Here is a 15145-nt window from a genome sequence, read left to right on the forward strand (position 1 = left end):
AGCAAAAATCATATTATATTGTAAAATCTAATTTATTCTTCTGATGGCAAGAATTCCATTGCTATTCCAAATTCAGCCACAGTCTTAAACTCAAAACTCTTTCCCATTACTAACAAGCCAGACAGCAACATAGTGTCGGCCCAGATCCGGCCCATATCTGGTACGTGTTGAATCCACATGTGGCCCGGATCTGTGCCGACACTAACTGTCCATCCACTGAAAACCCATTTTAATTGTTTTACTTAATGAGGCTTATCGGCAAAAAACGCTCATATATATGTTGCTGCTGCCTGTTTATGTCTCCTTCCCGCTAACTCTCATTATGTATACGAATCCCCTTTTATCTGCACCATATGGGAAGAATGCTGACTAATTAGAAGTGATATGTAACAGATATTTGCGTTGTGTATGATGTTAAAGCTTTAGGGTGTGCAATATAGCAGTGGGAATGCTGTGGCCTGCCTCTTTCATGCTTTACGTTTGGGGTTGAATCTCTATGCGGCGGCTCTGCAGCTGTGGATCAGAGCAGGATTTATGAAAAGTGACAGGGAAATTAGATAACAGCCCCTCTGACACAAAGCACCGCTAGAACAAGACTGCAGGTTTTCCTTTTTTCCAGTGCCGCAGCAGTGAAACGGTGTCACCCAAAAATGTCTAAGGATGTTCTGAGTCCTTTGAAGATTAAGGTTGTTTTAAGGACAATAGGAAAGTTCAGATCTGTATTCAGTGTTTCTGGCTACACAGAGAGCTGACGTTCATACGGAAATTATTAACCTACTGGGTAGGTCTGACCCGGTGGATTACTCACTTTGTGCTTTGGCTTAACATGATCTAAATGTAATCTTTTGTGTCTTCTCAGTCTTTTGTAGAATTTCTGACTTCAGTGTCTTTCTGTAGTATTATTATGAAACAGAAACCTGTTAGAATGCTGTTTTTAAAGGAATAAGTCATGCCAAAATTAACATTCTAGCCCTGTTTGGTCGATCGGATCACAAATAGACGAGGGAGACGCATTCCCGTTTACACCTGGTGTTTTAATCCATCTCTTTTGTCCACTTTCAACAACTTCTGTCCTGATTTCTTCAAGGGGAAGTCTATGGGCAGGTAAATGTATGGACTTTTTAAAGATCTTTTGATCTAATGGACGAAATAAGCTCACACAATTTACAAAAGAACGTGGCAAAAGAACGAGCTTCAGCTTTCTTTTCTGATCTGATAGCCGCAAGACCACACCAAACGTGATGAGTGAGTGTTAGAAATCAGGAATGGTGAGAGAATATTGTGCTTGGTACGTTTTTTTATCTTCCTACCGAACTTGGGTCTTTAGCCGAAAAAGTTCAAATCCTGTCTGGCTAGCACGCTTCCCTTAATGTTTACGCATTAGGTCAATAGGCATAGAGTAGGTGGTCTTTTGTGGCTGTTCGAACGCATTCGACCACATGAACGTTTACACTACGAAAGCAATCCGGTCGAATGCGTTTTCGACTACCTCTGGAAGTGGTTGAAAGTTATTCAAACTCAAAACGTTTTAGACCCCATTTACACCTGTTTTTAGTGTCATCCACATGTGATCCGATTGACAAAAATGCATCTTAATACCAGGTGTAAACAGGGCCTCTTGCTCACTCTCATGTCATTCAAAACCTTTCGTTCTTTCATGGAACACAAAAGAAGATATTTTGGAGAAGGTTTCTTTCTATACAATGAAAGTCCTTTTTTGTGTTATGCAAAAGAAAGAAAGTAATACAGGTTTGGAACCACATGAGATGAGTAAATAATGACAGTATTTTCATTTTTGTCTGAACTATCCCTTTAAATCCTATCCCTTTAAGTCACGAGACACGTAGAACCAGTGACATTACTGGCATTAAATCCAATGTAATGCATCTTGAGGTGGCAAGTCTGGATATGTGCAAGTGTGAATTCATTTTAGAGTACAATGCAATTTAGAGGGATCTGTTATCAGAGGTATCTGTCTAAGTTATGCATTTCAGTAATGTACATATACAAAATCACAGTTAGTTAAAAATGTATTTAAACAATGTAATAATTTAGGGCAGAAACAATTAGCTCATTGAAGTAATGAATACTTGTTTGTTAACCAATGATTATGACATTTAGAAAAATGTAGCTGTGGTGCATGTTGATTAAGAGTATAGGATAAATATAGGACAAAAGTCATATGGACTGTTTTTATGGTCCTTTTTGGTCCTTTTTGCAGAACTACAGAACTTCAACAAATTTATTGACCTGAATGCACTGACACTATTGGATGAGAAATGAACTGATCTGGATGATGACATAACTTTTTTCTGCAGAGCTGTTGTATAGATGAAAGGAACCAATTTAATAATTCATGATCTTTAGAAAGTCAAGTCAAGTGACCCTTATTTATATAACGCTTTTTACAATACAGATTGTTTCAACGCAGCTTTACAGTGATAACAGGAAAATAATGCAACAAAGTTTGTTTCGGCTGTACAGCAGATCTAGTTCTCTCTAGAGAGGGAACGAGTATTGCGTAAGTTTAGCTTACGCTACGGGAAAGATTCATCTTCTCGAGATATTGAAGCCAAAAAATTATCCTTAATTTTGTATTTATTGTCAATGCAGTGCAGCAGCTAGCAGACCTAGAGCAGACCATCTCGTGTGCTCATATGCTGCCCTGCGGGCAACTGCTGCAGCCTACCAGTGAGCCCGGCGTGACGTCACGCCCAATGAAGGGCGCCCGCGCCTTCATAGCGTCACAGCCCGCCAGAATGGGCGTGGCTTAGCGTATAAAAGTAGGGGCTCTAGGCTGACTTCCCTGATTTTTCGTCTCTTCAGCGAGCTCTTCGCATCGCTGGATCTGAGAGAAGCCACTGCTGCAGTCGAACAAGCGAAACAGCCAGCTTAGGACAGCGCTGAGGAAGCCGGCCGTCATCGCCACCTTCAGCCATCCGTGCAAGCTACGCTATCCGGCGACATTTACGTTACAAGAGAGTTTCCCCGCCCTCGCGCCCCCGTTTCGCGCGTCATGCAATGCCCTCTCGAGCTCTCTGCATGTCCCGGACGGGCATCATCTCTGTCACATGTAGGTCCCGTGCCCACTACTAGTGCACGCGCCCTCATACAAACACTGTTCCCAGTTCTGCTCGACCAACGAGCACGCGGCTAGCTCTCTTTACGTTACAAGAGAGGTACCCCGCCCTTGCGTCGCCGTTCGCCCTCTCGAGCTCTCTGCATGACCCGGACGGGCTTGCGCGCCGCCGTCGAAATGTCTCGCCCTGTCAGTCCCCTTAGATAAGGCTACTGCAGCGGTGTATTTGGCAGCCAACGAGCCGGTAATGCAACCCGCTCACCTGCACACATCCGCCGTTCCTGCGGCGACCCAGAGAAATCTCAAGTGAGTATAATGACTGGTTATCCGGCTCACGCCGTTGGTGTCTTGAGTGTAGAAAAGGTGCCCACATCTCGGCGTTCACCCTTACACACAAACACGATACCCCCCGTGTCTCCCGCAGTGCCGACTCTCATAAAGCTGGCAAATGCCACTCGAGTGCTAGATGTAGGAAACGTGCCCACAACTCTATGCTCACGCCTATTTTCTGCCCGCTCTGTCACACGGCCAGAACAGCCTCATACATGTCAGGTTAAGAATGTAAGTTACGTGCCCGCTCACGCTTACTAACAGACACATCGCCTCCGAAAAGACGCGCGTGTCCCGCTGCGGCCGGACCGCCGTCAAAGTTTATTTCCCTGTCAGTCCCCTTGAAACAGGCTACTGAAGTGGTTCATTTAGCAGCCAACGAGCCGGTTTGTTCACCCTCTCGCCTGCACACAAACGCCGTTTTCACGACGACCCAGAGAAATCTCAAAAAGAGTATAATGTCTGGTCCGGCTCACGCCGTCGGTGTTTTAAGTGTAGTGAAAGTGCCCACGCCCCAGTGTTCACCCCTACACACAAGCACTTCGAATCTCGTGTCACTTACAGAGCACACTCTCATAAAGCGCAGAAAAGCAGCTTGAGTGTTGAATGTAAGAAATGTGTCCACAGGTCTGTGCCCACTATCTGCCCGCTCTGTTACACGATCAAAAAAGTAGGTTATGAATGTAAGTCTCGTGCCCGCCAGAGAGCGTTCACGCTTGCTAACACAAACCTCCCCCCGGGCTCCACCCACGCGTTTAAGTGTTATCACAAAACGCAGGGCATTAATAAGACGCTCCCCGTCCATTATGATCGGGGCGTCGAATACACTTGTAAGTCTCGTGCCCACGTACACGCGCTCACGCTTACAGGAAGCATTTCCGCCTGGAGCGCTGCTCGCGCGTCAAAAAGTGAAAAAGGAATGTTCCCCATCCCTTATGATTGGGACATCTCACATAAATCAGCTGGTTTTGGCTTTCAGCGAGCAGCCATTGCCCAGAACCGAGAGCGCGCGCGCCGCGCTTTCGGCTCCGGTTAAGTTTCACAAGCCCGCAAATGGCGGTGATCTGAACCCGGAGGCCATTCTTCCCCTAGCGGCTCACATAGCTGCGTAGGAAACTATCCCAGGGATTTCAGAATGGGTGCTGAGCACAATAAAGCAGGGCTATACACTTCAATCCATTCGCCGTCCCCCGCGCTTTCAAGCCCGGACCGCGACGATAGTGAATGTGGAAGTAGCACACCTACTTCACGCAGAAATAGCAAAGCTGCTGTGCAGTGGGGCTATAGAAAAGGTACCGCCTTCTCTGAGAGAGTCAGGTTTTTACAGCCGATATTTTCTTGTACCCAAGAAGGACGGAGCCTTCAGACCTATCCTAGATCTGAGACATTTGAACAAAGTGCTTGCGAAAAGACCGTTCAAAATCCTTACGACCAGCAAAATCCTCGCGCACATTCGCCCGAGGGACTGGTTTATTTCTCTAGATCTGAAGGATGCCTATTTTCAGATTCAGATAATACCCCGTCACAGGCAATTTTTGAGATTCGCCTTCGATGGTCAGGTATATCAATACACCGTCCTGTCGTTTGGCCTGTCCCTAGCACCCCGTACATTTACGAAGTGCATGGACGCGGTGCTCGTTCCCCTGAGAAGTCAGGGGCTGCGAATAATGAACTATCTGGACGATTGGCTGATATTGGCACAGTCAGAGACAGAACTGCTATCTCACAGAACAGTGCTTCTCAGTCACTTGGAAAGCTTGGGTCTCACGGTCAACTGGACCAAGAGCTCATTACTGCCCATCCAGTCAATTTCCTTTTTAGGAATAGAACTGGACTCGGTGACCATGACGGCTCGTTTATCGACACAGCGCACGCGTCGTGTTCGCCACCTAGCCGCATCTTTCCAGAAGGGCAGCTTTCTCCCTTTGAAAAATTTCAAAGGATGTTGGGCTGTATGGCATCAGCTGCAGCGGTGCTTCAGCTGGGCCTACTGCGCATGCGCCCGCTCCAACGCTGGTTGAATGCTCACGCGTCCCGCCGAGCCTGGGTTTCTGGCGGCCAGAAAATCAGAGTGACTCAGACCTGCATAGCGGCTCTGCAGCCCTGGTTAGTAGCCGACTAGTACCAGCAGGGAGTGATGATTGGGAACCATCTCTTATCGGAAAGTCATTCGACAGACGCGTCCAACTCGGGTTGGGGCGCGCTGTTCGAGGGCAGGCCGGTCTTCGGCCAGTGTTCAGATCAAGAGAAGTGTTTTCACATAAATTGTCTGGAAATAATAGCAGTCGAGAACGCGCTGAAGCGCTTCCTCCCGTTCATACAGGACCAACATGTTCTTGTCCGCTCGGACAACATGTCTGTGGTATCCTATGTAAACCGTCAGGGCGGTGTCAGATCCAGAAATCTCTGCAATCTGACGGAACGCCTCCTTATTTGGTCTCAGATGCACCTGCGTTCGCTGAGGGCGGCGCATGTGCCTGGCCATTTGAACGACGGCCCAGACAAACTGTCCAGGGACAATGTTCCCCCAGGGGAATGGTCCCTGCACCCCCAAACGGTCCAGAAGCTGTGGCGCCTATTCGGCAGAGCGGAAGTCGACCTATTTGCATCAAAAGACAACGCTCAATACCCGACGTTCTTCTCGAAGGACAAGGACGCGCTGGCCCGGGTTTGGCCCAGCCTCCCGCTATATGCTTTCCCTCCGGTCTCTCTGTTACCACAGGTGATCAAGAGAATCAGGGAAACGCGCCACTCGGTGCTCCTCATAGCCCCGCGTTGGGAGAACCTGATTTGGTTCCCGGAACTAGCACGCCTGTCACTTACAGCTCCGTGGCCGATTCCGGTGAGGGCAGATCTCCTCTCTCAGGCTCGTGGCGTGATCTGGCATCCCCATCCAGAGCGCTGGTCTCTGCACGCATGGTTGATCAATGGGTACTCGTTGCCCTGCCAGAAGGAGTTATGAACACGATCACGCAGCCTAGAGCTCCTTCCACGAGAAGAGTCTACGCGTCTAAATGGTCGATGTTCTCCGGATGGTGCACCGACAGAGGTCTGAACCCACGGACATGCGGGGTGGCGCATCTGCTCACCTTCCTACAAGAGCTGTTGGATAAGGGGAGGTCCCCATCGACGCTCAAAGTATCCGTGGCGGCCGTGGCAGCGTTCGCAGAATCGACGCATGGCCAGTCACTGGGAAGACATGAGTTGTTCATCTGCTTCCTTAGAGGAGCTAGAAGGATGAACCCGCCGCGCCCCCCGTCGGTTCCTATGTGGGATCTTGCATTGGTCCTCGAGGCCCTGAAAACCTTTCCATTTGACCACTATACTCCGTGGGGTTGTAATATCTATCACTGGAAACCTTCTTTCTGACTGCACTGTCGTCAGTAAAACGTGTGGGGGACCTGCATGCGCTGTCTGTCAGCACGTCGTGTCTTGAGTTCGGGCCGAATAACTCTAGTCATCCTCAGACCTAGACATGGCTATGTTCCTAAAGTGATGGGCACTCCATTCAGAGCGCAAGTTATTTCGCTGTAAGCTCTGCCAGCATCTGACAGCGAAAGTGAGGTGAATCTCCTCTGCCCTGTTAGGGCGCTGAGATTTTACATTACGCGCTCCGCCTCCATCAGGCATTCAGAACAGCTCTTTGTTTCGTTTGGTGGGCGCACCAAGGGTCTCGCCTCCTCATAACAGAGCCTGTCCAGATGGATAGTGTACGCTATAGCAGCTGCTTACGCGTCAAAAGGTCTGCAATGCCCTCTGGACATCAGGGCTCATTCCACGAGAGGCGTGGCCTCGTCGTGTGCGTGGTCCAGTGGGATTTCTATCCATGACATATGTGTAGTGGCGGGCTGGAGTTCTCCGTCTACCTTTGTCAGGTTTTATAACCTAGAAGTTCCTGCCTTGCAGGCTAAACTTTTGTCAGTTTGAAGGAGAGGTGTATTCTGCCCAGATCTTCCTGCTCAGATCACTCTCACGTGACTCAGCTCTCCTGGTTGAGCTGCACTAGTAGGGTATGTGCCATGTGCCTATACAGACCGGCGCCTTGCTCTGTATTCCCTATGTGTGCTTATGTACAAGTGATGGCCCGCGTGGCTGGCCACCTTATTTTTTCCACTTATGGGATTTCCCTGAAAGTTCGGGGTCTCATGATGGATGTTTGGCCCGCACGGCGTTGACAAAGTGTTCCCGTAGCATAAGCTAAACTTACGCAATAGGAGAGAACCTCTCGTTAGAGAAAGATTATCGGTTACTGACGTAACCTCGGTTCTCTCTAGAGAGGGAACGAGTATTGCGTAACCAGCCGTGCTCGCGCCACGAGCGACTTCGCTCAGTCAACGAAAAACCAGGGAAGTCAGCCTAGAGCCCCTACTTTTATAATCTAAGTCACGCCCATTCTGGCGGGCTGTGACGCTATGAAAGCGGCGGACTCCCTTCATTGGGCGTGACGTCACGCCGGGCTCACTGGCAGGCTGCAGCAGTTGTCCGCAGAGCAGCCAATGAGCACGCGAGATGGCCTGCTCTAGGTCTGCTAGCTGCTGTACTGCGTTGACAATGAATACAAAATTAAGGATAATTTTTTGGCTTCAATATCTCGAGAAGATGAATATTTCCCGTAGTGTAAGCTAAACTTACGCAATACTCGTTCCCTCTCTAGAGAGAACCGAGGTTACGTCAGTAACCGAATATCGATACATAGAACAGTGTATGATTATGATTCAGGCAGCATTATAGGTCAGAAGTCAGATTGGATTGGAACATTCAGAATATTATCCAGTTCCATGTGGTTGAAGATCGGAGTCATCACGCCGTTATGGAGGCGGGTTTGTTGAGGACCAGTGCAGATGGCTTTTGTGTCGATGAGGCCTTCACAGGGGAGAGTCTATTTGACACAATCTCTGCTGACACTTCAGGGATGCGTTGTGGTCATGTTTAGGCGCAGGTCCACCATCTGATCTGGATACGGTCCTGATCCGGCTGGCTACAGTAAACCTAGGATTTAACAGAGAGACTTATACTAGCGTAGATGCCGTTCTTCTTATGATGTAACGAGTACATCGGGTGTTATAGGAAGTGTACGACAGAACTAAATCAACACTGTACTGACATCAGCTGAACAATGACACTGTTTACTTTTAGAAAAGCTGATTTGAAACAATCTGTATTGCATAAAGCACTATATAAATAAAGGTGATTCGACTCGACTTCAGTGCCAACCTCTTAAAGTCATACATACATATCTTAATAAGAATTTATTGACTGAATGAGACATACAGTACGAGAATTGGAAAAAGAAAATAGTGTTAATTAAGACAATTATGTTGAGTGAATGAATCATGTTGTCTTGATTTTTGCCGCTTTTCATTTTCCTTTTTTTTGCTGTTTTCATGTCTTCAGCTTCCATTGAAGTTTTGAGTTAAATGTCTCCTTTTAACATATTTTCTTGCCCTCATTCTCATCGGTGCAGCCTAAAACATAATCAGTCAGATTCTGTCTGTATTATTTATCCCATCTCAGAACATTGGACACGTATTCTGGTGTCATTTATTTTGCGGCCACTGCTGTCTGATTTTCTGCAACAGTATAGAAAGTGAGTGCAGAGGTGCCAGAGCTCTGGGTCCAACTTTACTGTTGCCTGTGGTGTTGAAAAGAAATCCTTGGAGAAGTGTGAGGTATGTTACAGATGGAGAGAGTGAGAAAGAGCGGGAGAGAGAGAGAGAGAACAAGACTGTTGCAGAGATTGAATAGAAGACATTATCAGCTGAGCACAGGGACTGAGAGGCGGCAATGTGATGTTGTTCCTGTCGGTGTCTTTCCTGCATCCTGTTTGGATGTTCTTAGCTGGTCTTGCTTCATCTGGAGCCTGGACATTATTTCCTGGTCAATGTAATCAGAGGAATAAGCTAAACAGAGACATGGAGGACAGATACTGAGAAAGAAGTGTGAGGGAGAGGACGAGAAGGGTAATGAACGAGAGAGAGAGAGACATGGGATTGGAGAGATGGAGCGTAGACAGTCGGGAGTGCTCAGGTGTGGGAATTAAGCTATCTGCTCGCTGCCGAGGAATCGCTTCGATCTGCTGCGGATACATTAAAGGAGGGGCGCTTAACATTATCTACCAACCATATAAACCACAACATGAAGAACTAATGGATTCATGATGAGCTGTCAAACTCCACATTCAATCTCGTGGATACTTGTTTAAAAGGGAAACAGAACTGGACACTTAGGGGTCCTCGGCCTCCTAAATGATGGACAGGTGAGAAACAAGTAATCTTTTTCTTTAGCCTCACTGGACATACATGTCCTACTAGTGCTGTCTGCCAAGGTGAACATTACTATGCAGTTTGCTCAAATAATACAAACAGATGATACAATCTCTTAATTTTTTGTCTCAACAATCTCATTGCGTTCAATCCACTGTTGTGTTGTTTAGCATGCTATGGCTAGCTAAATAGTTAATTTTAAGGTTTTACTTACTTCACATAGGTTTACACTACTCAAGGTATCTGAGTTAAATCTATATAGTAGAGTTATGTTAAGAAACTCTAGGTTAAGGTTAACTTAAGCTTAAGAATAGACTTAAGGCCTGTTCACACCAAGGTCAGTAACTATAACTATAATTATTCTAATTATTCTAACTATATTATTGGAATCACTTTCATAATGATTTTTTTTCTTTTATTCTTGGTGTGAGCCAGCCTTTACTTCAGTAAAATGTACATTAGCAACCACATAGCAATGCCTCTGTAACCACCCTGAAAGCCTCAGCAATGTCATAGCAACGTGTGGACAGCCAGAAGACCATAGCAGCTGTATGACAACACCCTGGCAACCACTCAAAACACCATAGCAACACCATGGCAATGTGCTGACAACCAGAAGACCATAGCAGCTGTATGGCAATGCCCTGGCAACCAATCAAAACGCCATAGGAACACCATAGCAATGTGCTGACTACCTGAAGACCATAGCAGCTGTATGGCAATGCTTTGGCAACCACCCAGAACACTTCAGCAACAACATAGCAACGTGCTGACAACCAGAAGACCAGAAGACCATAACAACTATACTGCAATACCCTAGCAACCACTTAGAACACCCTAGCAATGTCACAACAACACGGTGGTAGCCAGAAGTCTTTTTGTAACTCTATGACAATACCTTGGCAACCACCCAGGACACCATAGAAGACCATAGCAACTGTAAGGCAATGCTATAGCAACCACACAGAAACACCCTAGCAACACCATAGTAATGTGCTGACAACCAGAATATCATAGCAACTGTATAGTAATGCCCTGAAATCAACTTGAACACCCTAGCATCATGGCAGTGTGTTTTGTTCAGTTTATTGTAGTTATATTTTTAACTGATCTTTATTTTAATGGCTAGGTCATTTTATTTTGTGTTTATATATTACATTATGTGCTTATATGCCAGTTAAGATGGCTTAAGGTGTAGCTATGTATGTTGTACTTTTGTGGAGATGATGATGATGAGGAGAGATGTTGTCCGTTCCCTAAATTAGAGCGTTCCTCTAAGAGGCTATTTAAAGAAATCTCATTAACGCCTCTGCAAAATAACACAATCTCGGCTGCGTTCGGTTCAAGCCAATTCAAGCAAAGTGTCCACTTAATTTTCATCCAATTTCTCTGTTTATGTGTTTTGGCTTTTAACAAGAATCGTTTCCATCTATTTTCTTCAGGCCTTTCTCAGGCAGGTAACAATGAAACTGTACACACTGTTTATTTATGTGGGACGAGATGTCTCAAATTAGAAGCATATGGCAGAGACAACAGTTTGCGTCAGACTTTATGAGACTTTGCTTGTCAGCTCATTAAGGTTTTGGTCAGTATGTTCGTTAAAAGTGTGTGTGAGAGAGAAAACTGTTTTCCTGACATTAATGAGTGTCACAATAATTACCTCGCTTTGCACTTCACACAACGCCTTGGAGCTCAGCCATGTACTTCGTCACAACCCTTTAGGGGCTACACACAAGTTTTACACACAAACAAACACTCCCCTGACAATGCATCCAGGTGATAATTTGTCTCATTTCTGAGGAAGTTTCCTCTTTCTGTTGGCATCCAAAGTGCTGATGATTTCATAGCTAGCACAGTAACTGTATCTCCAGACCTGATTTATACACAAACACTGAGTGTTATTATTACTTCCAGCTATATTTTCACCATCTCTTATCTGCCAGGATGTTTATTATTTTTACCTCATTTTTTCACCTTACAGTAATCACTTTGCTCCACTCCTCTCAACAGAAATTTGATCAGTTAGCAAAATATTTTCTTTGCTTTATCAAATACTGTAGAAGGTCTAAACCACCGCACTCAAGTTCTTCAATGATAGCCAAAAGCGGAAGGTGTATTTTGTATATGATGTGAAGTGATTTTAGTGCTGGGAGACCTTAAATGTCTGTACCGTGAGCTATTTTTCTCTTCTGCCTGTATCGTTGACTTTGAATAGATTTGCACAGTTTGGTAAAGGTGGAGAACTTCAAAATGAATGATTGTGCCACAAGGTACTATAACACAAAGTGAACAAACTGGCATTTTCCTTTTGCTAATCTGAGAAAATAAGACTCACACATCTTCTGGATCCTTTGGGAGAGAGTTTGCAATGCCTTTGGACGTTTGCATTGAAGTTTGGGGATTAGAACTGCCCTTTCGTTTTGTGTGCAATGTCTATTACCTTACTTGCTCTGTACAGTTGATTACGCATCACTGCCAGACGAACCACCAAAACCTTTAAAACATGCACCCAAACACAAGAGACCAGCCTAATTGTCTTCCCTGCTGAAAAAAACCCTGCTTGGACCAGCATGAATTTCAAGGCGAATTTAAAACCCCATTATGAAAATATTTGTCCCCTGAGGAGACTCTAAACCATTTGGAGTTGGGAACACATTTGTCTATATATATATCTATCAATTCTTTAGAGGCAAGCAAATATAAATCTAAAAGATATCTTACCTAAACGTGGCCTCTCAGATAAGATATTTTTGGCCTGGAACAAATGAATACATCAGGGGCTGAAAAACGTTCTGCAATAAATATTTTACCTTTCTTAAGGTAATTTTTTCACATGGCATATTTTCAGATCACCGGTCTCTTCATCCCTGCGGCAAAACCCTCATGTGTTTTCATGTTTGGCCACTTGAGCTTATTTTAGTTTTGTAAACTGCAATTTCAGCCTCCATCATTTGTACCCATATCCAGTGGGTGTCTAAATGAGGCTGTGATAAGCCTCTGCACAGATATGTTTGGTCAGGTGAAAATGCTGAACTAATCGATACTCTTCTAAGAGCCAATTGAAACAGTCTCTAACAGGCTGCGAGACCACGGTTAGAATCAATCGACCCTCACTTCTCCTGCTCCCAAGTCAAAGCCAATCTCAATATGTCTTCAAACACTAAATACACAAGAATTTCACCTGATGTCCACAGATACAATTTGTACCTGTGGACATCAGGTACAATCATTGTGGATCAACAATATTTACTTTGGTTGCCACTGTGCAAGTGATTTCTTGATGTACTGAGAACTGAGTTACAATTTTGACCCCATTTGTAAGTACAGTGTTGAGGTTTAGTAATAGGTGGCTAGTTTTATGGCCAAACAAATATAATTCTGACATTTCTTGCTCATCCACAACTTAAAAACAATTAAAATCCTATTTGCCAATACCAGGAGTAAGGAGACCATTCCTGAATTTAGGAGCTTTGCCCCACATCCTGCAAGACGTAGTGTCCTGCATTTCAATTAGGCTCTGTATTTTTTTCTTCCCTGAAATTACAATAACACAAATAAGAAATATATTACTAAAATGTGATTGCCGTTTAAAAATTAATTTGCGCAGCCATCATGTTTTAGACATTCATAGAGAGGGATATTTCACTGAAGACAACTGGATGGAGCATCTATCTATCTATCTATCTATCTATCTATCTATCTATCTATCTATCTATCTATCTATCTATCTATCTATAGTTCATTTTAGAACAACAATTAACTTTTACTTGAATACTTAAAAATACACTCCTGTACCTCCTGTACTGTACTTTTCTTTTTTTTCTCATTCTCTCTTTCTCTGTTGTTCTCTCCTGAGGAAGCAAGTTCAGATCCCGCATGCTATTTGTGAGCACTCAGCAGTAAAATAATGCTGGAAATGATGTTGTAATGGCATTGAAGATCTTGCAGATGTCTCTTTTTTTTTTCTTCTGATTGGCTGTGACGTGCATGTATTGAGCAGTTAACAATTCACAAATCTTCATCAGCCTGTTTTGTGATGGACACTAGAAATTTACTGAAAAACAAACTGCTTTGCTTGATTGCTCACAAAATCGGTTTAGGCCTGCATTGTTACATCTGAACGTTCCAAGCTGTATTTTATTCGAAATACTAAAACACTTCCTTGAGCAAACAAAAACTTGGAATCAATGTAAACAGTCGAGAGATCGCAGTGTTTGTACATGCATACACATCTGCTCTAGTTTTAACTTGGCTTGTGTTTATTTATCCACAGGGCTGCCCAGAAATTGAATCTGTCTTCCAAGAAGAAGAAGCAGCGTCCTGCGCCCCCCGTGGCATGTGATCCACCCCTCTTTCCCACTAACTTCAGTGGCATCCTGCAGGTGTCTCCACCCCCCGCTCCGCCCTGCCTCTTACGGGCAGTCAACAAAGTCAAAGACACTCCTGGCATGGGCAAGGTAGAATCTGTAATAATATATCAAAAAGGTCTGCATTTAGCTCTAGTTATTTTATTAGTCTTTTCTCTTGTTGGTTTAGTGTGTTTTTCACCAACATATGAATGTGTTTGCAAGATAAACATGCACTTCAACACCTTATCAGTGCTTAGAGAATCATGTTTTTGACGTTTTTAATCTTTAACATTAGGCCACCAATGCCTCACTATTGTATATCTCATCCTTTGGACCAACTATAGTTTGCCATAAATGTTCACTTCATTGTCCGGTTTTAAAATTGCTAACCTGCTACCAGGAGTGGGGCTCAAACCCACGAGGATATTTATGTCCAACACCGTAACCACTCAGCCATCCTGGTCACTTCTGATTGTTTTCATGTAATATTTGCAGACTCAGAGCCTTCATTTGTCTCCTTAACTGCTGTTTAAGTTCTGATGAGATGTGCAGGACTGGGGTATTCATGGTGTGTAGTTTCAAGGTGCATTTAAAGCATTCAAGGTGAGCCTGTTAACTAAAAAAACCCCGCCAAGGACATGATCAAATGAGCAACAGAAGGAGGCAAAACAGGCACATTATAATATTACTAAATGCGAAAATTTTCCTTTTTGTGTGAACTATTTCTTTAATGTCAGGTTGAAACTGGGCCAAAATGATGATACAGTAAATTGTGAACTGAACATAATAAAAGTGCCTTCTGTCTAAATTTTGTGACACAGGCATCAGAAAACAGAGATGGCTGAGAAATGTAAGCATCAGATGTGTGCTTTGGCAGCATCTGAGAACATATTGGGCGAATGTGAAAGAGTTTTGCCTGCAGAATACATGCAGAGATCACAGGTGAAAGTTTTCTGCTTCAGGGGAGATGCAGTTGAGGAGCAGTTTAACATTCATGAACCTTTGATCTTACATTCTACATTATTGCGCTGACTTCTCACCTGGCTGGTCCACAAGTCACGGTTTGTTGGTAACACAACCACATAAAGCAGGATTACTATGATGTAATTTAAAATTTACAAATT

The 15145-nt window shown here is 44.4% G+C and overlaps 1 protein-coding gene across 2 annotated transcripts in view; it reads left to right on the top strand.

Moving 5' to 3' along the window:
• Positions 1-15145, top strand: part of kif26ba (kinesin family member 26Ba) — a 108716-nt gene that overhangs the window by 63233 nt on the left and 30338 nt on the right. For both annotated transcript variants that reach the window (XM_077238986.1, XM_077238987.1), the window contains exon 5: positions 13946-14129. In XM_077238986.1, coding sequence (XP_077095101.1) covers positions 13946-14129 — 184 coding nt within the window. The remainder of the gene's footprint in view (positions 1-13945; positions 14130-15145) is intronic.

Source organism: Siphateles boraxobius, unplaced genomic scaffold (assembly GCF_051911475.1).
Source record: "Siphateles boraxobius isolate OS27281-9 unplaced genomic scaffold, OSU_SipBor_1 22, whole genome shotgun sequence".
Lineage (NCBI taxonomy): Eukaryota > Metazoa > Chordata > Actinopteri > Cypriniformes > Leuciscidae > Siphateles > Siphateles boraxobius.